Source organism: Macaca fascicularis, chromosome 1 (assembly GCF_037993035.2).
Source record: "Macaca fascicularis isolate 582-1 chromosome 1, T2T-MFA8v1.1".
NCBI classification, from domain to species: domain Eukaryota; kingdom Metazoa; phylum Chordata; class Mammalia; order Primates; family Cercopithecidae; genus Macaca; species Macaca fascicularis.
This window is the reverse complement of record NC_088375.1, coordinates 62,064,868-62,088,331: the sequence shown is the minus strand read 5'-3', so window position 1 is coordinate 62,088,331 and position 23,464 is coordinate 62,064,868. Positions and strand designations below refer to the sequence as shown.

Here is a 23,464-nt window from a genome sequence, read left to right as displayed (position 1 = left end):
CACACTCCCAAACTCCAGGGAGTGTCCTCTCGGAGCATGTGTGGTGGCCCTGAGTGCCTGACAAATAGGAGGTGAACAATAAATATGTATTGATATTATCAGGGAGGGGCAATACACTCCTCCCCACCCCTGGTGTGCGTGCACACACACACACACACACACACACACACACACCCCCTTCTTGTGCCTCTCTCCCTGACAGATGAGAAGGAAGAGAGTATCCTGGGCAGCATCCCCCTCCTGAGCTTCCGGGTAGCCGCAGTGCAGCCCTCAGACAACATCAGCCGGAAACACACGTTTAAGGTCAGTTGGTCTTCCCCTCCCAGGGCAGCTGGGGGAGGGAGGCCTGCTCTTCTACAGCCTATGGGAATGGAGAGGCGCCAAGAGCCGTCACCCTAAGGAATCCCAGGTGGTGATGGTGGTAGCAGTGGTGGTGGGCGGAGGAGGGGGAGTAGTAATGGCCCCTAGACTCAGCACAGTCTCTTGTAAGGCTAGAGCAAGGCTATGTTGGGACCTTCCTCCTCTCTTGGGGGTTGGGTGGGCAATTCTCCCAAGAGTGGGCCAGTAGAGATGTGTTTCAGCAGCACCACAATTGTTACTGGGGCAGGAATAGTTATGTTCTGAGGCCGTGGACCTTTTGCCCAGTGCCTGCCCCTGGGAAATCCCTCTGGGCAGAGGCAGGAGCTGTGGCTGGTGGGTTCTGAGACCTTTTCTGGAAAGGCTTCCTCCCCACCATGGTTTCAGCAAACTGGACCTACCTCCAAGTAAAACTTACTCAAAGTTCAGTCTTTAGTGAATATTAGGAGTTGAGTTTCATTCCACAAGAGCTGCACATCTTATGAAGAAACTATTTGAGAGAACAAGTGCACAGGAAAATGGGCCTTTCCTGCCTGCTCAATATCACTGCCTTGAACCCCCGGGGAGCCACCCGTTAAAGATGTGCCTGCAGCTGGCTCGTCCTAGGCCAGTGTTTTTCCACATTTAAAAATTCATGACCCATCAAAACCTATAAAAATCTCATGCCCTTTTGTATTTTGTGATGCAAAAATCATAGGTTCCTTTTCATTTTCCAAATATAAAATTATAATATCAACTACACATTGTCTGGCTACAAAGCCCTCTCTGCCCTAATTGACAGTTGCTGTCCAAGACCCTTCAAAGCTATGATGTTAGATGATGGGACCCGTAGGTCACTCCTTGAGCTTCCAGAGCCTTAGAAGAAGGGACTCTGTCCCTTCCTGTCCTTCAGGCTCCAGTCACCTGGCCACAGAAAAAGGCTGGGCAGCATGCACAGGGCCCGCTACAGGGATCAAGGAAGGACTTATTTGGCACATAATTAGTTTCCAGCCTCCTGGGGTCTTGTATGCCAGAGGTGTGAAGAGAATGAACAATTAATAAAACTCTGACTCCAGGGAGCCAGTTCTAGCTGGGGAAATAGGAACAGGCTGTTTAACCAACAACAAGTAGTCCTGTTATACATAGACACACACACACACCCACACACACAATCAAACAGCCTGTCTCACCCTCCCCACCAGACCTGTGCAGAGACACAGACACGCTCCAGCTCGGAGCTCTGCCAGCAGCAGGCGTGAGATAAACATCCCCGAGTGACTGACACACTCCCCCCACCACAGATCCCAGATATCACCTCTCTGCCCACCAGCTCCTCGCCTCCTTCCCCTTCACTGCACTGCCTCTTTCAAACCTGACTCCGAGGGCTGTGCTCAGTGGTCCACAAAGGGTTCTGATTGTGGCTATTCCACGGCCCTTCCCCAGGGAAGGGAGGGGAGCTGAGACAGATGGGAGGCTTGTCCTGCTGTGGCCACCGAGCAAAGCTCTTGGATGGTTAAGAATGAGCCAGGAACTGTTCCTGCCCAGGCTACCGCTGAATGCCTTAACTTCTTCCTAACTCGGCCCCACAGAGGCTTCGAGGGGTTTGCCCTGCTGGGACAGCTCCCTCAATTCTCTGGCCCCCTTTCATAGTTCCAGGCCAGCGCCCCTGCCCACTCCCCATCAATGGCCCTGCCTTTTCCCAGGCCCTCTGCCTTCCCCTGTCACAGCACTTGTCCTTGTGCCTCTGCTCTCTCCTTGTTTCCCGCGGCATGTTTTGTGCCCCAGCGTGACTGTCAGCTCTTCAAGTGCAAGAGCCTGTCTTTGCCTTCCTTGTGACTGGTGCCCCCAGCGAGTTCCGCACACACAGGCTGCTCCCTGGATGCTCATTGAATTGATGAATTCATTTGCTGCCCACTCCCACCCACCCCAGGACACACCCACGAGCCCTGCCTGTGTGTCTCCTCTCTACAATAACCCTGTGTTCTCCACCCAGAGGACTTGCTTGGGCCTCTGGTCTCTCTACCCCCGATCCGTCGCAAGTTTCAGCTGCCCTCTTGAGGCTTCACTGGCTTTTTGTCAACACCTCCCCTGCCCTCTCCCACACCTGCCAAAAGCTCCGCCCACACGCTAAGTCCTCTGCTGGAGGTTGGGGACCAGAGGAAGGAGGCCCACCCTTGCCTCTTGCTGGGTAATTGTTCCTGTCAGAAAGAAATTGAGGGCTGGGGACAGGTGGAGGTGAGGTGGGACCAGCTGCAACTGAGGAACCTTTTGAGCATTTAGAGGGTATGGTTTTGACATCACTGCTCAGGGGAGCCCTGAGGCTATCTCGACCCCCAGAGACCCAGGATTTAGGGCTCAAGGGGTCAGAGGCTGGAGTAAGGCTCACATCCGAGACTCTGAATCACTGCTAGATGTCCCCTGTTGAGTGGGCTAAGTCAAGCTACTGAGGATCTCACTGGGAAGTATGCTGAGGTCCCAGAAAGAATTTAGTCCTGTGGCCTCTTTTCCTTGTGGCCTAAGAACTTTGAATTTCACCAGGCAGACTCTTTTCCCATGAAATAGATGCATCAGTGAAGGCCAGAGCAAAACCACAATTTGTCTGCAGTTACAGAGCTGGTCAGGAGCAGAGCCAGGCTTAGCGCTGCGATTCCCTGACTCACTCTCCACCACCAGCCTGAATTTCCCTGGTGCAAGCTCTCTACTCCCAAACCCTTGGAAGGCAGAACTGGGCATTGCTGGGTGCTGCCATTCCCAGGGGAGACACAGAGTAGAAGGGGACAATCTGAATATCCCCCCTTCCCTGTGCTCCTCACCATTTCCTGTCACGTCGTCTTCTGTCTCTCCCTCTGGTGTTTGGTTGACCTGTTCTCTGCTTCTCCTCCTTCTGACCGCGTGAGGACCCCTCCTCTGGACAGGAGCTCTCTTCTGGGTTCCCACCCGCAGTACCTGCTCACAGCCGCCAACTAGGTAGTGTGCCCCGTCTGTATGCCAGTGTCTGCTTTGCATGCCCACAGAGAGGGGCTTGGCTGTCTCTCCATGTGAAGAGACAGTGCTAGCTTCTCAGCAGTGAAAAGCTGGGGCTAAGATTGGCATGTGCTCAGGGGTCCTCTCCCCAGACATGGGGTCATTGCCTTTGAAATCAAACATGGAATTTGCCGGGGAAGTGGGTGTGATCATTGTCCCTCCTGCTTTAATTACCCCAGGTGGGGCAAGTAGGCTGACCTGGTTATTGGGCTGCTTAATGGTGCCCAGAGAGCCAGCCAAGGTGGATACCTGGGTACCAGCTGGAGCCCTCGGGGTAGCTGCAAGCTGCCCTCCTCACCTTGCTCCCGAGCTCCGCATGGGGAAGAGCCCCAGGTGCAGGGAATGGCCCAACTGACTGCCCATTCTGTGGGTGTTGGTGTCTTCTCCCAACAGGTGACTGTGTGCTGGGTGGATGAGGCCGAGGCCAGCTCCACGCACTGCCTCTCCCCACAGGCCGAGCATGCCGGGGTCCGCACCTACTTCTTCAGTGCCGAGAGCCCCGAGGAGCAAGAGGCCTGGATCCAGGCCATGGGGGAGGCTGCTCGAGTACAGATCCCTCCAGCCCAGAAGTCAGTGCCCCAAGCTGTGCGGCACAGGTGAGTGCCAGGGAATTGAGTGTGGGGATGCAGGAAGAATTAAGAGGAGAATGGAAGACACACCCAACTCTGGGTCATTGCTAATCCCAGGGTGCCTCCTTGAAGCTGTGGAGGATGTGTGAGCCGACTCCTTGCATCCAGGCAGGAGGCCTGGCTGAGTGATTTCAGAGCCTGAAGTCTCTCTTCCCCTAGCCAGCTCCCCCTCTACTCTCTGAGCTGGGGGAGGCCAAGAGAAAAGCCAGGTTCCATTGGGGCCTGGCCAGGAGCCAGAGGTCAGTGTCATTTGCTGGTTTTTCTCAGCTGTGTGTGTTAAGCACACCGCTTTTGGAGGAAAATAAACTCAGGTTTGAATCACACCTTGTCCACTTGGCTGCAGCGTGACCTCCGTGCAAGGGACTCACCCTCACTGAACCCGAGGTTCCTCTGCTCAAAAACCAGCAAACATAACTCTATCTCAGGGTTGTCGTGAGGCTTACACAGAGTGCATGTAAAACACTCGACATGCAGTAAACTCTTAGCATATGGCCGCTCCCATCGCCCGCCGTCACCCACGGTCTCAGCGTCTGTCTCTCCCTTAGCTGCGTGTGGAGTCTTGAGTTAGGTGCTAAGGGGGATCCAGGAGAAGGGGGTTTCACAGTGTAGGCTCCAAGTCCATTCACATATCTTAGAAATGTTTACCAAGCAATGTTTCAACAAGTATGCTTGAATGTGTGGAGTTTGGGAAGCTGTAGGGGGAAAATTGTCACAAATTTCCATCTTTGCTTCAACCAAGGGGCTTACTTCCAAGAGTTCATTCATTCATTCATTTCACAAATACTTACTGTAAATATAAATAGTGTAAGGCACTGTAGTGGGTGCTAGGAACACAGGGGAAGAAAGTCTGCCACGTTCCTACCCTTGTGGGGCCTGTATTCTGATGGAAAGTCAGACCTGGAAGAAACGTGTTTTGGAGAAGGGAACTAGTGTGTTTATGTGCTTGTGAGTTTCAAAGCAGAAACTTCTGCTCCTGAGGCCCGCCATGTTTATCTCACAGCAGTCCTAGGAGGGGAGATATTATTATACCCATTCTGCTGATGAGGAGCCCAAGACTCTTGGCAGTTAAGTAAGTTTCTATAGGAAAGACAAGTGCCCCATCACAAGCCTTTGTCGCTGGAGTATCAAGGACAGTTACTGATAAGAGTGCAAACCCAGTTTGGGGAGCTGGGTCAGGGACAGATTGCGGAGAGGACCAAGACTAGGTGAGGTGAGTCATGACATAGCTTGAAGACGGGGCTCAAAGCAGACTGGCAGAGGGGAGTGGGGTGGAGAATGACCTGCAGAGAAGATGTTGGGGGCAGAGTTAACACAGCAGATGTGGGTAGGGGCAGATTAGGTTGTATAATAATTTCCCAGGCTGGATTGAGAAGATGAAGCAGTGAGACTTAAGAAGCAGAACAGGAATTCATAGAATCCTGGTTCCATTGCCACCTCCCTGCCCATCCTTCCCCACTCCTCTTCTCCTTCCCAGTCTGGTACCCCCTGCCCCACTCCATGCTGGGCTAAAGTCACTGACAGCATCTCCTTTGGCATCCAGCAGCCATGAGAAGCCAGACTCGGAAAACATCCCACCCAGCAAGCACCACCAGCAGCCGCCCCACAACAGCCTCCCCAAGCCTGAGCCAGAGGCCAAGACTCGAGGGGAGGGTGATGGCCGAGGCTGTGAAAAGGCAGAGAGAAGGCCGGAGAGGCCCGAAGTCAAGAAAGAGCCTCTGGTGAAAACCAACGGCCTCCCAGCTGGACCGGAGCCAGCCTCAGAGCCGGGCAGCCCTTACCCCGAGGGCCCAAGGGTGCCAGGGGGTGGGGAACAACCTGCCCAGCCCAATGGCTGGCAGTACCACTCCCCAAGCCGGCCAGGGAGCACAGCTTTCCCGCCTCAGGACGGAGAGACTGGGGGACACCGGCGGAGCTTCCCGCCACGCACCAACCCTGACAAAATTGCCCAGCGCAAGAGCTCCATGAACCAGCTTCAGCAGTGGGTGAACCTGCGCCGGGGGGTACCCCCGCCTGAAGACCTTCGGAGGTGAGGCATGCCAGTGGCTGGGGTGGGGCTGATATGGTGTTACGGCTAGAACATGGGAGTGGGGTCATAGCCCATGAGGCATCCCCTGTTGGAAACCTTCTGGAAGCAGGCTGAATTGGGAAACCAAATCCCATGCTTCTGGCTTGCCCGAATCCTTCCTGCTCCATGGCTCCACCATTAGAGTCTGGCTGCTGTCCCTGATTCTTGGTTTCTCTGTCTGCTTCCTTCAGAAGAAGGGACAGAGTGCCCCAGTGCCTCTCCACGGCATGCTGGGAAGCCCAGAACACAGCAGGCTTTGGGAGGGGGCCTGAAGTTGTTACAGTCAGACATCCATCCAAGCTATGGGCCCTCCTACAACATCCTCTCCTCCAGTGCTCCACCCACTTGAGACTCACTAACTGCCAGACCAACCCACTCCATTTTTGAACAGCTCTAATGGTTTTAAAGCCATGATTTATATAAAGTTAAAAAACAAAACCAAGTAGCTCATTGGTCCCAACACGGCCCTCTATGACCATTTACTCCTTTATCCAACGACTGGCTTTGAAATATCTGGGGACATTTATTGGGCCCAGTGGTGTCCCTCAGGGCAAATGGGGCTGCAGGCTCCTTCCCTGGGGATTTGGGCAGCTCCAGGGACTGCAGGCCACAGCTTCAGGAAGGCCATGGGGCCCGGGAGGAACCTGCCCTCTAGTGGCCTGAGCAGCCTCGCATTGCTGGTGGTCTTGTGCCTGGGAGTATCAGGCCTGCTCTGGGGAGAATCATTTGGGATGAGTCCCAAGAACCTACTGGTTCAGTCCCTGACAAGATCATACAATCAGAAAGCAGGGCATGGTGGCTCACACCTGTGGTCCCAGCTACTACTCTACAGGTGGACATAGGAGGATTGCTTGAGCCCAGGAGTTCAAGGCTGCAGTGAGCCGTGATGGCCCCACTGCACTCCAGGCTGGTGACAGAATGGACCTCATCTGTAAAATAATATAAAATAGATTAGGACGCTGCCCTTTCATCCCTTCTGTGTTGCCCTCCTTCAGGTGCCTGGTAGACTTTCTTCTATTTGCCTCTCTCAGAAAAGATCTGATAAACTGGTTCATGCTGAGATGGAGACGGCTGATAAGGCTTCATGTTTCTTCCTAGGGATATGTCATTTTAAAGAGACAAAGATTGAAGCTCTGAATGGTGCAGTGTCCAGCCTTGGGGAGCTGGTTGAGGAAGGGGGCTGTGAGGACAGGAGTCTTTCCGTCACCTCTGGAATAAACTTCAGCCCCTGTGTACCTATTCAAGCACCTTGCTCTAGGCTGGGGGACCTGGAGGTGGGGCTGGGGTGGGTGGAGGGGTGCCCATGTTGTCTGCTTTCCTTACAATATCCCCTCTCTCTCAGTCCCTCTAGATTCTACCCTGTGTCTCGCAGGGTCCCTGAGTACTACGGCCCCTACTCCTCCCAGTACCCTGATGATTACCAGTACTACCCGCCAGGGGTGCGGCCAGAGAGCATCTGCTCCATGCCGGCCTATGATCGGATCAGCCCGCCCTGGGCCCTGGAGGACAAGCGCCATGCCTTCCGCAACGGGGGCGGCCCTGCCTACCAGCTGCGAGAGTGGAAGGAGCCTGCCAGCTACGGGCGGCAGGATGGCACCGTCTGGATCCCAAGCCCCTCCCGGCAGCCAGTCTATTATGATGAGCTGGATGCTGCCTCTAGCTCCATGCGCCGCCTGTCCCTGCAGCCCCGCTCCCACTCTGTGCCCCGCTCACCCAGCCAGGGTTCCTACAGCCGTGCCCGCATTTACTCCCCTGTCCGCTCACCCAGTGCCCGTTTTGAGCGACTGCCACCTCGCAGCGAGGACATCTATGCTGACCCTGCTGCCTATGTGATGAGGCGATCCATCAGCTCCCCCAAGGTGAGCCACCAGCCTGCCGTTCCTTCCTCATTCCCTGAGATCCCCAGAAGCCTAAGACAATCTACTGGGAAAAGGCAGAGATGTGGGAGCATCTGGGCCACGGGGCCATTGGGCTGTGTGTCCATAGGACCAGCAGTGTTGCCCAGGGAAGCCCCTGGCCTGTGGTTCTGTCTGTAGTAGAGCTGTCTTGGGGATGGCTTTGCCTCTTGAGTGGGAACATTGCTTTCTGTACATGCCCCCAGGTTGTGCCAGAAACCGTGCCGTCATGTAAGAGGGCAGAGAGAGTTCTGTCTTTTCAAATCTTGAGGACCTAGACAGATCATTGCACGGGGGGCTGCTGTCCATTTCAGTTTGGGATCTGCTCTGGGACTGAACACAAACACCTCTAACCTTGAGCTTCAGCTGGTGGGGAACTCTGTGTCCCAGCCAGACCCCTCACCTCTGTGATCCCTTTCTCTTCCAGTATGATTACCTGGGAGACAGGCGGCCAGTCCCTGCAGGACTGTTCCCCTACAACTACCCACCATCCCCCACGGTCCACGATAAGATGGTACGTCCTTTCTCCCCTCCACCTGCCTCAGGGCCTCCCCGCACCGTGCTCCACCCAGGGTGGAGCTAAACTGGGGCAGACTCCAGGGACGCTCTGTGCCTAGTGCCTGGACTGGCTGGTTTTTAGCAGCCTCTGGATACTTCCTCCCTCCCAGTCAGGACTCTAGCCCCAGTATCAAGTTTGGTGCCAGTAACCCCTTCTCCTCTGTGACACAGGCCGTGGAGGAGGGATGAGATCTGGGAGCATGTAATATCCTGGTCCCTCTCCTCTCCAGCATGCAGGAGAAGAGGCCTAGGCAGGAAAAATCAGGCCAGAGCTCCTAACAAGAAGCAAGGTTTTCTAAACTTTTTTCCCCTGAAGCATAGTTATTTAACGTTTGTCCTTTGTCTGGAATGCCACTTTTGGGGAGAGATACAAGCAATATGATTGAGGAAGAAAAAATTTTCTGAATTGCATCTCCTCCTTTTTCTCTGCCTCTTTCTACTCGTGTCTCTCCCTGGAATTTGTTCTCCTGAGAACTTCTGCCACCACCTAGAGACCTAGATGAGATGCTCCGCTTGGGAGGGTTGGGGAGGACCACTGGGACCAACGGGCAGAATCCTTGTCCAGAAAGCCTGTTGCTGACTCGTTTCCATAACAGTACCAGGAGGCCAGGGTGGAGGAGGGCTGGGCAGGCTGGAGGCTAGGCAGCGGCTCCTTCCCCTCTCTGTCTGATTCTCACTCTGCCAGTGTCCACAGCATATAAGCCTTACCCACAGCAAACATACACACTCAGAAACAACCGATTTTTCCAGAAAACTCAGAAACAGTTGCTAACAAGTGCTGCCTAAACTGCTCTGATGACACTCACCTCTCCCAGGGAGGCCTAGGCAGACCTAGGAGAGATGGCAGTGGGGCCTGCGTGTGCCCCTCCTCTCCCTGGAGTGTCCAGTAGAGAACTACTTTGCCTGCCCACATCCTCAACCCCTCCCTTCCTGAGAACTCCCCAAGGGCAGAGGGAGAAGCCTCTCCATGTCCTTGTCGCTAACTCTTAACTGCTTTGCTTCTTTTTTTATTGTTTTCTTTTGTGTGTTCCTGTTTGTTTGTGTTGCTGTTTGGCCTCTGGGCCTCGGGCTCCGGGTAGGATGAACTTTTAGATCTTCAGTTGCAAAGAAACCTAGAGTATTTGGATCAGCAGGTAGGCAGAGCTGGTGCCCCCTACCATCCCACTGCCTTCCTGTCGCATCTCTCCACTCCTCCCCACCTCCTCATCTTCCAGCCATTTGACAACCTTTGTTGGTGTAAGCAGGACACAACAAAGTGGCTTATGTTTTGGTTTGCGCCTACACACCCCTTCTCTTCAAAGCCCTTTAGGACAGCTGGGAGTTTCCTGGGGAAAGAAGCATAATAAGTAGGCGCATGAATAATTAATGCCACCTCTTATTTCTCCAGTGCTCTGCTCGGATGGAACGGCCCCCAGGGGGCAGGTGGGAATTTGCATTTTTGCTGGTGAGAGGAGAGAGTCGCAGAGTCCAGGGAGCTCTAGGCTGGGCCTAAAATGCTAGGGATTTAGTTCCGCCTGAATCTGGGAAATCATCGTATCATATTTTACAGGTTGTTGTTAAACTCCATAATTGGTAAACTGAGGCCTACAGACCCTCCCCAGGATGATTTTTAAAGTAATATTCGCTCAGTGTATTCGTTAGTTCCTCCAAAAGCTCTTTTGCATACACAGCTTGTGCATTCCTAAGAATTCAGTGCAAACAGAGGGAGTATTATCAACCCAGTCTCACAGGTGAGCAAGCTGAAGAGGCAGTGTGTTCCACGAGCTGCAAGCAGTTGGCTGCCTGGTGTCTACTCCAGGGCTCTAACCCTTTCTTGTGTTTTAAGCTAAGGGAGCTGTGAGGCTGAGTTTAGACAGGCTGGGGGTCGATATGCTGGGTATCTATATAAGCACATACTCTTAAGTTCAGATCTGTGCTACAAACCAAGACCTAGAAGTACACACTGTCCTGTGGAGGCAGCCTGGGGAGTGGAAAGACTACTACTACTACTAACAACAGCTGCAATAATTGGATGCCTGCTCCGTGCCCCATACTATTCTAAGCATTTTTCAGATCTCTAACTCATTTAATCTTCATTACAACCCTGTAAAGTGGATGCTGTTATTACCCCCATTTTACAGGCGAGGAAACTAAAGCACAGAGAGGTTGAATAATGTGCCAAGAACACACAGCCAGTGAACAGCTGAGCTTGGAATGTGACTCCAAGCTTTTGACCCAGTTTACAGCTGAGGAAACATCTAATGTGTGACAAAGCTGCCGTCAAACCTCATTAGGATGAGTTCATGCTCTTAAAGTTACAGAAAAAAAACCATAAATTTGAAATCAGATGCTATAGCTGCAACTGTTGGTTCTTCTAGTCACAAGCCGTGTGACCCATCTCACTGGGGCTTCATGCCGATGTCGCAATTCGATTTTGTAATAGGCCTCAGGCACTAGGAAGCAGCAATGTCCACAGTTCAATAAGCAGGGATGGCTCCTGGCCCTGGAGGCCATTGCATTCCAGCTCCGAAAGCAGCTTATTGTGTCACACCATGAGCATTCTGGGCCATGTGGGAACAGATCCCAGGATTCCAACTCGGAGCAGGGACGGGAGGCCCAGGATCCTGCTGATGGGAAGCAAGATCCAAAGTGCCTTGCAGGGGTGAGGAGTGGGGCTCAGGGCCCATCTGCCTCCAGGTTCCCGAGCAAGCTGCCCTCCCTGTCGCCCATGTGATTGGCTTTCTACTCCATCCACAATGCCCTGTTGTCATAGCATTCAGTGCAGACAGCAGGGTCCCTTCTTGGGGGCTTTTGCTTTCACAGAGGGGCTGGCCCATTAGGCTGGGGGCTTCAGAAATAGCCTTCCAGAGGACTCCCTCATGGATGAATGGTATTATTCTCTCTCTTTTTTTTTTTTTTTTTTTTTTTTGAGATAGGATCTCACTCTGTTGCCTAGGCCAGAGTATAGTGGCATAATCATAGCTCACTGCAACCTCCACCTCCCAGGCTCAAGCGATCCTCCCACCTCAGCCTCGTGAGCAGCTAGGACTACAGACAGGTGTGCAGCCACCACACCTGGCTAATTGAAAAAAATTTTTTTTGTAGAGATGGGTGCCCCACTGTGTTGGCCAGGCTGGTCTCAAACTCCCGGCCTCAAGCAGTCCTCTCACCTCTGCCTCTCAAAGTGCTAGGATTATAGGCGTGAGCCTCTGTACCTGGCCAAGGGTAATACTCTCAAAAGGCAGTCTTGTAGATGAGAAGAGTCCAGGACATAGTCAGACACTGCTGCTCTAGTTCTAGCTCTGCCATTTACAAGGAATTTTTTTTTTTTTTTTAATCTTGGAAATGTCACTTAGTCTCTCTGGGTCTTTGTTTTCTCAATCATAAAATGGGCATTGTAGAACCTGCCCTTTCCTTTCAACCTCACAGATTTATTGGGAGAATCAAGTGGGGGTGCATATGGGAGCTCTTTGTCAGGCATCGGCAAGGAGTGACAATCACCACTTGCTGCTATGATTATTTTGTTTTTCCCAAACACAAAAATATCAACGAGCACTCCTTACCATGTGTGAGGCACTGGGTTAGGTGGTTTCTTACAAAATCTAACATTTTGGAGAGACAGAAGGTAGCACACAAGAATCCTCCTAGAGGTAAGACCCACCTGGGCTGAAAGATCCCCAAAGTGGCAGCACAGGCGGGAGCAGGCCAGGCTGAAAACACTCCTGCTCACTTCCTCTGCTGCTCTAGATCCGCTTGTTGGGGAAGGAATGAGATACACACAGTTTACTGTGCAGGGATGGCTCCCAGCCCTCAAGGCCCTTGCATTCCAGGGCTAAACAGGAAAAATCCGTTCCTAGGAAAGCCTTTTGAAATGCCGCAGACCCTGCAAATGGGGTGGTCGGTGCCCTTGCCCTGCCTACAACATGTAGAAGCAAGGCTGTATTTGGACAGCTTAAAAGGGGTAAGAGGAAGAAAGGACAGTGTGGGTGCAACTGAGATTGGAGAGATGATGGAGAAATCACAGGAGACCCTCTGAACAGGAACCCCAGATAATCTTCCCTAATGTGTGTCTTTCCTCCTTTCCTCATTCACTTTCCCTTCCAGAAAGCTTTCCCTGCACACTCCCTTCTGTCTTCTGCTGCCTTCCCCTGTAGAACCATGGAGTTAAAGGGACACAGCCAAGGACATTCCCTGATATCTTCACTTTTTGGTCCTTTCCCATTGGAATCAGTGGGGGAAATGATGGCATTTCTGGTTGATGTGTTGGCCCGCCCTTTCTCCCACCCCGCCTTTCCCTTCCTCTTCCTCCTCATCCCCTCCCTTCTTCCATTTCTCTCTTTTTAAATTGGCAAATAGTCTTTCCACCCCCATGTTCCTAAGGATTTTTGAAATAGAAAGAATGTGTTGGAGAGCCTGGTGTCCCTTTAACGTGGCTTGCTTGTTTTGGCCTCCTTGTTTGTTTCCCTAGCATCATCTGAGATCCTCAAGGATGCTGCCAGCCCAGCTCTGGAAACCGTGTTTAGCACTTTCTGTACTAGAGCCGAGGGTGGGCAGGGGCAGGGGCAGGGGCAGGGGCAGGGAGAGGAGCCAGGCCTCGGTATCCGTGGCGGCCCATCCAAAAACCAGGTCCTAGATTTTCTTTTTTGGTTGTTTCACTTAGTTCAACTTTGGGGAGATCCGTCTTCCAATTGCCTCTATGGTCTTTGTCCAAAGTTGTGTGAGAAATGAGATCAGGGCAGGGAGATGACAACCGTGGCCAATGCAGATGGGACCCATAACAACCAGGCACCCTGGGGAAGAATCACCAGGCCGGGGCCTCTGCAGTGCCTCCGGCAAGGTCCCAGTGGCCTCTCGGACCCTTCCGTGGCCTTTCTGCAAGGACAGCTTCAGTGCTGGTCCTGAAACAGAGGTCATAAGGGGTGAGCGAGCTCAGGATGCTGGGGGAGCTGCCCTCCCCTGTTTCCTGGGAAACAAGCACAGGTGGGTGAGGGGGAGATACCTACATGTGGGTCAGAGTGTGAATAGTCCATTCCTTCCTCCGCTGCAGATGAGTGAGAGTGAGACTCTCATCAGTATGGTGAACCGCATGGTGGAAAACTCCTCCCCCAGGTCCCAACTCTTCATGCAAGTAAGACCTCTGCCTGGCAGCATGGTCCCTGCCAATGCCATTTCAGCTGCTTGTGCATGGTCGAGTTGCCCATCTAGGATGAGGCTCACGCCACCCAACCCGCTCATCTGCCTGGAGACAGGCTTGGCCTGGTCTTCTTTCCTTAATTCCACTATGTCACCTCCATTCTTCACTTTCATGGGTAAACCCAAGGCCCATTTCCCAAACCATCAAAAGAGCCAGCACCAACATCTCATGCCATGCTGGGGATCGCAACTCTGCTCTTCAATGTTCTGATTTCGATTTCATATTTGTAATATATTGACAGACGTCACTGGGGTTAAAGGCATGAAGGGTGTAATGGAACCATCTAATGTCAAAAGTGTATAGAATGCGCTGTGGTCACCAGATGTGGTGTCCAGGCCAGGCAGCATTTGCTGGACCCAGAGACACTTCTGAATTCTTGACAATTTTGGTTTAGACACAAGCCCTGTGACTGGTGTTCAGTCTACTAGGGCAATAGTTTTCAACTGTTCCCAATGCTCATTCTGACAATTCTCCCATGTCTTATCCCCACAGACAGCCACGGAGTCCACTGATGTTCTCATGGTGTTACCAACAAGCCATTGGGAACTGCACACCCTGCAGTCTCTCTTAGCAGCAGACCCTAGTGCTTGGGGGAGAAGGAAAAACAGAGCATGACTCAAGCAGAGTTCTGATCTCTCCGGAGTCAGCCTAAGACAACTGGGATGGGGTTAGGCTGGGCCATCCCAGGCTTCCAGCCAGGGGATGAAGAATGAACTCAGGTCCCTGAAACAGAAACCATCAGAGGTGATGGACCACAGTCTCTGGCAGGAGCAGAGCAGGATTGTGATGTCAGCTTCCTATCCCTGCATACCCTCATCCTGCCCCTGCTGCAGTAACCGGCCTCATGTTCCTGCAGGTCCCTCCGTACCCAGAAGTGTTCCGGGACAGCCTCCATACCTACAAGTTAAACGAGCAAGACACAGATGTAAGAGCAGCGCCCCCTGCTCCCTCCCTCCACTCCAGCCTCCCACTGCTGTCCTCTGCGGGGGCTGTCTCTCCATCCATCTCTCTCCTTCTGGTGGCTCTTCGTACCTTTGATTCATGTCTTCTCTCACCACAACAAGATTCTGCCTACCTCCTCCTCATCCCCCTTCTTTTCTGATCTACCACCTACTCACCCTTCCCTCCCATGCTGGCTGTATCCGTTTCTCCACTGAGCGCTCAGCCCTTTTGCCTACAGCAGGGAGATCTGCTTGTAACACGAATGCAGACTTTGTTGGGAGATAGATCAGTCTATTCTGTGCCCAGCATGACATTAGTCCCTACAGGTAACTAGAAAGGAGAATGCGGCTGTGCCCCTGCCCTCAGGGAGCTTCAGGGTAGTGGGAGATGCCAGGTAGCAGCAGGAGGTGGCAACGCAGTATTCATGTCGTGAAGGGGAGCCGTAATAGGTTCTGCCAGGTGCAGGGAAGTGAGGCTGTGTGGGCTGAAGGTCAGGGACAAAACAAGTAGCACGTGAGTTAGACCTTGAAGTTAAAAGGCCCAGAGGGTAAAATCTGGCTCAGTAGAAAGGAGCAAAGCAGGTATTTGAGGAATGGCATGAATAAAGGTGTGGACTAGGAAAGCACAAGCCCTCTTTCTGGCCCCAGCTGTCTGCTCCGCATCACCACTGGCCCTGCCCAGTGAGACTGGGAGAGGTTCCTTCCTGAAAGGACTAGACCTCAGAGGGAGGGTCAGCCATCCTGAGACTTTGGAGGCAAGAGGGAAGAACAGGATCTTGAGAGAGAAGGGAGAAGGTTCTGTGGGATTGAGGGACAGTTTCTACTGCTCACTGCTTTTCTAAGACTGCTTGTTCTGACACCCGGCCCGCCTCTTCAGTCCACCTAGGAGTTGAGGTCACATCATCTCCTCCGTCCTTCGTGAACGGCAACCCTTGGACGGATGGGGGTGCCAGAGCTTAACACTTGGCTCTCAGCCCTCTTAACCCAACTGACTTCCTCAGAGAGTAAGCGTACCTCCCCTCCCAAGAGGAAGACCCATCTTCTTGTTCTCAGGAGCCACCAAGGGCAAGGTGAAGGCCCAGGGTTCCTCAGCAGGAGAAAGGAGAGGGTATCCAGAGGCCAGGCCCTGTAACTCCCAGGTCCCCACCAAACTGTGTCCTTCATCCCCTTCTTTCTCCCTCTCCTTCCTCACTCTCTGGGACCCTAGAAGCTGCTGGGAAAATTGTGTGAGCAGAACAAGGTGGTGAGGGAGCAGGACCGGCTGGTGCAGCAGCTCCGAGCTGAGAAGGTGAGAAGCTGGGGGTGGCTTTAAGCTGGGGCAGATGGGTGAGGCTGGCTTGGAGAAGGTTGTGGGCTGCTGTCTCCATCTGACTAAGATGACAAAGCAAGGACAGCCTCCACTCAACTCCCTGTTGAACCTCTAAGGTCTCAGGCCTCTGCTGTTCAATCCCAGAGAGGAGCTGTCAGGGCTGCTCACGTCATTCCCCTGCCTTTCTTCAGGAGAGCCTGGAAAGTGCCTTGATGGGGACCCACCAGGAGCTGGAGATGTTTGGAAGCCAGCCTGCCTACCCAGAAAAGCTGCGGCACAAAAAAGATTCTCTGCAGAACCAGCTCATCAACATCCGCGTGGAGCTGTCTCAGGCGACCACGGTAACCCAGGGAGCAGGGTTTATGCACCCCACCTGATCAGCGCTAGGCAGGAGGGCAACCACCTCCCAGCTTGTGCTGTCCTAGTCCAGTTTTCCTCAGAGGACAAAAGCTGAGTCCTCCCGTGCAGAGGGACATAAACAAAGACCTCAACACTGCCCTGCAAATAAATAGCAAGTCAGCCAGACTGCTCATTCCAGTCTCCACCGAGGAGATGAGCTTATTTCCCACAAGCTGTACCTGTACCTGGATTTCTTTGGGACAGCATGAAGTTGTGAGTTACTTATTTCCTTGGCTGTGCTAACACCTCTGCTGCCCACTTCTGTCTTCTCCCTCGGAGAAGCAAAGCACTGGCAAAAAAGCTGCTGCCAGCTGGCCGTGGTGGCTCACGCCTGTAATCCCAGCACTTTGGGAGGCTGAGGCAGGTGGATTACCTGAGGTTGGGAGTTTGAGACCAGCCTGACTAACATGGAGAAACCCCATCTCTCCTGAAAATACAAAATTAGCTGGCCATGGTGGCACATGCCTGTAGTCCCAGATACTCAGGAGGCTGAGGCAGGAGAATCGCTTGAGCCCACAAGGCGGAGGTTGCTGTGAGCCAAGATGGTACCATTGCACTCCAGCCTGGGCAACAAGAGTGAAACTCCAGCTAAAGAAAAAAAAAAAAAGGCTGCTGCCTTGGTCACTACTTCCCAGCAGGTACAGGCAGACCTTCCGGCACGGACTGCTTGGAGAATGGCTCCAAGAAGCAGCAGCTAAAGCCCCGTGAAAGTGTGGCTCAGAACGGAGGGAGCTCGCTAACCTCCAGATAACAAATATTCTCCTTCAGGCTCTTTTCTCTTTGCCCTCTACTTAAAAAAAATTTTTTTTTAAAGGACAGGGTTTCGCTCTGTCGCCCAGGCTGGAGTGCAGTGGTGCAAACACAGCTCACTGCAGTCTCCATCTCCAGGGTTCAAGTGATCCTCCTGCCTCAGCCCCCAAATCTCCAGGACTACAGGGGCACACCACCATGCCCAGCTACCTTTTGTAATTTGTAGAGATGGGGTCTTGTCATTTTCCCCAGGCTATGCTGTCTAGTTTTTATCCCCTAATCTGGGGACAATAGGAGGGTATGGAAGTGATATCATCCCTCTCTATTTTCTCTTTATTTCAGTTGGTGGTGGGATGGGCTGTTACATCTCTTGTAAGGCTAGTGTTTGGCTGTCACCAGAATGTCTCAGCCTGGTGCCCCTCTCCTTTGGTCCCTCCATGCCCTCTTCCCCAGATCTTCGGGCCTCTAGTACCCTGGCCCCAGGGCCCGTTTCAGGATAAGGAGGAATGCCTTGGTGATGGTGGCTTTCTCAGTGAACACCTCTTCCCCCCACAGGCCCTGACGAACAGCACCATAGAGTATGAGCACCTCGAGTCTGAGGTCTCTGCCCTGCACGATGACCTCTGGGAGCAGCTCAATTTGGACACCCAGGTGAAGAAGGGCCCCTGAGCTGGCAGGGATTGGGATGTGACTAAAGATGAGGAGTTGGCCTTGAGACAAAAGCAAAGGTTCAGGTCATTGATAACAGACTCTAAGTTTCAGGATGAAGATAATGGGACACTTTAGGTTCAGCTCACAGGGCAAGGAGCTAAAGCTGAAGCTTGGGAGACTTCAGTTAGACACAAGGTGTTTTATGATTGAAAGGATTTCTTTTTCTCTTGGGATAGGGTCTTGCTCTGTTGCCCAGGTTGGAGTGCAGTGGCGCAATCACAGCTCACTGTAGCCTTGACTGCCCCGGGCTCAAGCAATCCTCCCACCTCAGCCTCCTGAGTAGCTAGGACTACCGTCGTGAACCACCATGCCCGGCTAGTTTTTTTTATTTTTTATAGAGACAGGGTCTCCCTATGTTGGCCAGGCTGGTCTCTAACTCCTGAGCTCAAGTGGTCCTCCCGCCTCAGCCTCCCAAAGTGCTGGGGATTACAGGCATGAGCCACTGTGCCCAGCAGGATTTAAAAACAGACATGTAAATATAAATAACTCAGGCATTTATTTATGGAATAAATAAATGGGTTAGAAACAGTCTGCCCGGAGGCAGGAGGATTGACCTGATGATCTTGAGGAGTTCTTGTTCTTTTCTTCCCTCTACCTTTTCTTCACCCAGACCGTGCCTCTTCTCTAGCTAGTTTGCAAGCCCTGTCTCTCTGATGCAGTTAACAACTGGTTTCCCCCATTTTCTTCTGTTTCCCTCCTGGTAATGCCACTCACCACCCTTACCTTGCAGCTGGTTAGGTAGGACGAAGACCTGCCTGGTCCAGAGGACCCAAATACCACGATGTCCCATGGCCAAGCCTCACTTGAAGCACAGACATTTTAGGAGGCGGATAGTGCTGTGGTCAAGGGCACTGACCTTCGAGTCCAAATAGACCCATATTTAGATGATGGTCATGCTGCTTACTAAATAGACGGCCTTGGGTGTGAGTCTCTTCATCTCTGAAGAGGGGACAGCTGCTGCCCTTATCTCCTAGAGTCGTGCAGCCGAAATGAGTTAGCACTGTATATGCAAAGTGCTTGGCATAGTGCCTGGTGCTGAGGGATGCTAAATAAATGGGAGGTCTTACCTTTTAGAGTGTCAACTGTAATTGAATTCATGACTCCTCAGGCATACGCTGGGAGTGGGTGTTAGAAAAGGGCTGTTTGGATGTGAAGAAAAGCAGTAAAATGGAAGCTCTTGCCCCACGAAAACCAGGATACCATAAAGTGTTCACTTAGATGGGCATTCACTCACAAACCAGCCACGATTCCCCTGGGGGAACTCAGAAGGGTGCGTCCTCAGTCTTGGTTCGGAGAATCAGGCAATTCTGGGGTGCCATCTCCCAGAGGCTGAAGACAGAGGTAGCCCATGGGAAAGATGACTGCTGGAGGGGCGTGTGTGTGTGTGTGTGTGTGTGTGTGTGTGTGTGTGTGTGTGTGTGTACAGGGTGCCTGCCTCCTGCTGGCCCAAAGGGATGTGGGTTCCGAGGGGTCTGGGCTGAGGGAAACTCCTCGTGGCCATTTCCTTTGATTCACTGTGTGGCTGCTTCAGAATGAGGTGCTGAACCGGCAAATCCAAAAGGAGATCTGGAGGATCCAGGACGTGATGGAGGGGCTGAGGAAGAACAACCCCTCCCGGGGCACGGACACTGCCAAGCACAGAGGTGGGTGCCTCCTGTGCCAGCCTCCTAGGCTGCCTGCCTCACCAGGAGTGCTCTGGTATTTCTGGCCTCCATCCCACTCCTGCCAGCTCACACTGTGTTCAGGGCCAGGCAGGGCCTTCTTGGGACGTCAGAATCTTCCCCTGGGTTCTAGGGTGGTAGGTAGGGCTCCCTTACCCCTGACAGAATAGACTAAGTAGACAACTCAGAGACACTGTTGACCCTGACACTCTAAAGTCCTCCCCCAAAAAGGTCAAAAGCACCTAAGCCTCCCCAACCCCCAAGCACATGGGCCCACTCGTGACCTGTGACCCCTACCTTAGAGTTTTCCTTGAGCCCTGGGACCTCAGACTGGCTTTCCTTGACACCTCAGGGACAACAGTATCATTTCCATCTACCATCTTCCCCACCCAGCACACCTCTCAACAGTCAGCCTGTGGCCCCAGAACCTGTAATGAGTCCCTTTGGCAGGCCCAGGTGGCCCTGAGACACTAAGTCTGCCCTCCCACATCCCTGGATCTGGCTTCTCCCTGCCACCTCCACTCACAGTGCCCATCTATGTACCCACCAGGCAGCACCCCTCCTCCATTGCTCACCCGTCCCTTTCTGTTTCTCCCAAGGAGGACTTGGCCCCTCAGCCACCTACAGCTCCAACAGCCCGGCCAGCCCCCTCAGCTCCGCCAGCCTCACCAGCCCCCTGAGCCCCTTTTCACTGGTGTCGGGCTCTCAGGGGTCCCCCACCAAGCCTGGCTCCAACGAGGTAAGTTGAGAAATGCAGTAGAAGGTAGGTGGGGGAGGGAAGACCAGATCCTCATTTGTCTGAAATTATACAACTTCTGTGCCCATCTCTTCCCCACAGGCCTCCAGCCCTAGTGCTGGAGCTCTTTGTTTAAGGAGGTCATTCTCACACCCCATTTTGTGAACTTCTCTCCAGGTTTCCCCTTTACCTGTTCTCATCTCCATCTGTCATCTTTAGCTCCCTTTCAGTGAAGCCTGTTCCTGGGCACCAGGATGGATAGGAGACAGCGCAAGGTTGGATAGGAGACCGCACACATTTCATAAGAATTTAAATCCAGAATGATGCCAGGATAGCAACAGGGTGAAGGGTCAGTGTGGGGAGCAGTTTCCTAGTCAGTCAATCAGCAAGTGTTTTCTGGGGCTCAACCGTGGGCATGGGGTGCCATGAGGCCCTTTTAGAAAGATATACACATGGCCGGGCGTGGTGGCTCATGCCTGTAATCCCAGCATTTTGGGAGGCCAAGGTGGTGGATCACGAGGTCAGCAGATAGAGACCATCCTGGCCAACATGGTGAAACCCTATCTCTACTGGAAAAAAAAAAAAAATACAAAAATTAGCTGAGCGTGGTGGTGCACGCCTGTAGTCCCAGCTACTCAGGAGGCTGAGGCAGCAGAATTGCTTGAAGCCAGGAGGCGGAGGTTTCAGTGAGCCAAGATCGCACCACTGCACTTTAGCCTGGTGACAGAGTGAGACTCTGTCTCAAAAAATAATAATAAAAAATAAAAGAAAGAGGCTGGGTATGGTGGCTCATGCCTGTAATCCCAGCACTTTGGGAGGCCAAGGAAGGCAGATCACGAGGTCAGGAAATCAAGACCATCCTGGCTAACACGGTGAAGCCCCATCTCTGCTAAAAAATACAAAAATTAGCCGGGCATGGTGGTGGGCACCTGTAGTCCCAGCTACTTGGGAGGCTGAGGCAGGAGAATGGCATGAACCTGGGAGGCAGAGCTTGCAGTGAGCAGAGATCGCGCCACTGCACTTCAGCCTGGGTGACAGAGCCAGACTCCATCTCAAAATAATAATAATAATAATAATAATAATAATAATAATAATAAATAAAAAGAAAAGAAAAATAAAAGAAAGATGCGCACATGTGCTCAAAGGCTTCACTCAGGGAGCCCAGCATCCTATGAACCAAGACAAATTCATAGGAACGTGACGGCGTATGTCTCAACATTAAGCCACATGGTTCAGACTATAAACGCCCTGATGTTCCAACAGATAATTGGACCTAAACCAGGCCACAGAGCAGCAAGACAGGGAGCGGAACAAGGGAAAGGCATTCTAGGCAGGAGAGTGGGTGGAAGCAAAGGGGTGGGAGAGGAGCTGCCTGGCATGGGGGCGAGGCAATGAGAGAGCTTTGGGGAAAACTTGGGGAGCAGTGGGGAGTGGTGGACAGGTAGAGGCTGGGTCGAGGAAGGCGTTGAAGGTCAGGCAGAGAGTTAGCTCCGGAGCTGGCACTCTCTTCAGGCCACGGGTGGGAGTGCAGTGGTCCCAGGGGCCCGCCCAGGTCTCCAGCAATGTTGTTGTCTGCCTCCTGCTAATGCTCTTTTCTCCTGCTCTCACAGTGGCTGCTCTTGTTCCTCCTAATGCTCTGGCTTCTGTCTGCCTCAGGAACCTGGCCCGCCTCGGCCTCCCCTCCCCAAAGCCTACGTCCCCCTGGAGTCTCCTCCAGCCGTCCCTCCACTCCCTAGCGAGAGCCGCTTCTGGCCCTACCCCAGCTCCCCTTCCTGGCACCGCAGTGGCGAGACAGCCAGGGGGCAGGTACCCATCACCCTTGGGTCCTGGAGGGTGGGGCAGGGGACAATGGGCAGAGGGCCAGGCCAGGGGGCAAGGCAGGGCCCTGGAGTCATTTTCCCCATTAATTTTCCCAGAGTTCGGTTTCTATGGCGCCCCTGCTCAGCTGGACTCTGGGATAAGGAAAGCATAGTTGAAGCCATCACACAGGCCATCTTTCTGTGCCTTTTTGCTTTCTGTAGGTGATGGGGACATGAGTTACTGCTCCAAACCCAGGCTCATGGGAAGCCAGTGTTTGTGGGTGCTAGTATTATGCCCCACTCCCTACCAACATGACCAGCCAATGGGAACTGAGTGACACTCCCAGCAGTGCCATTCCGATCCCTTCGTGTGTCCATCCCAGGCCCCACTCCGCCCATACTATCTCTCTGGCTCCACCTTGTATTGTGTCCTTGCTGGGTTTCATGAGTTCCTGGAGTATAAGGATACAGGCCCTTTTCTCTCCTGTTCTCACCTGCATCCTTAGCCAAGATCCAGGAGCTATGCAGTTAGGTTTGGAAGAGGTTGTGTGGTGAGTAGAAAGAGTCCTGTGCCTAAAATTGGAAAACTCATATGTTCATCTAGGTTTAGCTATGTATAATTTGCATAACCCTTGAGGGTTTGCCTGGTGAGATGGGCAGAGCAGGTAATGTTACCCGTATGTGACAGACAAAGAAAGGGGACCTCTGTTCTCTAGTTGGGCTAGAACTGGAGTTGCTGACCTTTAGCCTGGTCTTCTTTCTGTATTCTTCTCACTGAGGCTTAGATTCTTCAACTGTACCATGGGAGCAGTGGCTCAGATGATGGCTGAGGTCTCCTCTAGTCTCATGATTTTGTGAGCCCACACACTAAGTGCCCTTTTCATTTCCCTAGAATCCTGGTACCAAGGCCCGCCTGGTTCTGTTTGCTCATGTCTTGGGTAGGATTCCCTACAGGATCCTCAGAGACCCCCCACTGGCCATTCCTTGACTCTGGCTCACAGCAAGTCTGTGGTTCTTAGTGTCAGCCAAAACAAATGGTCAGGCTGAGGGGCCTCCTAGGGGCTATGAGCTCTCATTCCCCAAGATGGCCCATCATTGACACTACTTAAAGTGCATGGATGGGAGGCTCCAGTGCATCCCTGTCCGCCTCCCAGGTGGCACACATAGAATTTCCTTGTTCCCTGTATCTGCAAGGGTTTGAGCTTCAACCATTGCAAAACAAAGAAACATCACTGGGGGCCAAGTTCCTGACAGCCATACTAACATCAGTCATCTTCTTGCCCTTTCTCTCCAGCCCAAGGCAAGCTATGAACAAAGCAAGAAAGACCCCCACCAGACATCATCCCTGGACACCCCCAGAGACATCAGCCTTGTGCCCACCAGACAAGAGGTAGAGGCAGAGAAGCAGGCAGCTCTCAACAAAGGTACTTTGTGACCCATCTTCCCCTAGAAGTAAGGCAAGGATGCTCAGGGAGGAG

General features: G+C 52.8%; 1 protein-coding gene across 50 annotated transcripts in view; it reads left to right on the top strand.

Annotated features, from left to right (window-relative positions):
* Positions 1 to 23,464, top strand: part of PLEKHA6 (pleckstrin homology domain containing A6) — a 157,081-nt gene that overhangs the window by 111,414 nt on the left and 22,203 nt on the right. For 7 of the 50 annotated variants that reach the window (XM_074033795.1, XM_074033783.1, XM_074033793.1 and 4 more), the window contains exons 6-20: positions 203 to 303; positions 3,814 to 3,956; positions 5,530 to 6,015; positions 7,397 to 7,913; positions 8,377 to 8,463; positions 9,587 to 9,640; positions 13,534 to 13,614; positions 14,537 to 14,605; positions 15,829 to 15,909; positions 16,122 to 16,271; positions 17,635 to 17,730; positions 19,322 to 19,433; positions 20,051 to 20,190; positions 21,844 to 21,993; positions 23,281 to 23,410. In XM_074033795.1, the coding sequence (XP_073889896.1) occupies positions 203 to 303; positions 3,814 to 3,956; positions 5,530 to 6,015; positions 7,397 to 7,913; positions 8,377 to 8,463; positions 9,587 to 9,640; positions 13,534 to 13,614; positions 14,537 to 14,605; positions 15,829 to 15,909; positions 16,122 to 16,271; positions 17,635 to 17,730; positions 19,322 to 19,433; positions 20,051 to 20,190; positions 21,844 to 21,993; positions 23,281 to 23,410 (2,397 nt within the window). Of the gene's footprint in view, positions 1 to 202; positions 304 to 3,753; positions 3,957 to 5,529; positions 6,016 to 7,396; positions 7,914 to 8,376; positions 8,464 to 9,586; positions 9,641 to 13,533; positions 13,615 to 14,536; positions 14,606 to 15,828; positions 15,910 to 16,121; positions 16,272 to 17,634; positions 17,731 to 19,321; positions 19,434 to 20,050; positions 20,191 to 21,843; positions 21,994 to 23,280; positions 23,411 to 23,464 lie in introns of all 50 variants that reach the window. The other 43 variants (XM_005540534.4, XM_074033798.1, XM_074033786.1 and 40 more) reach the window with 20 other exon arrangements.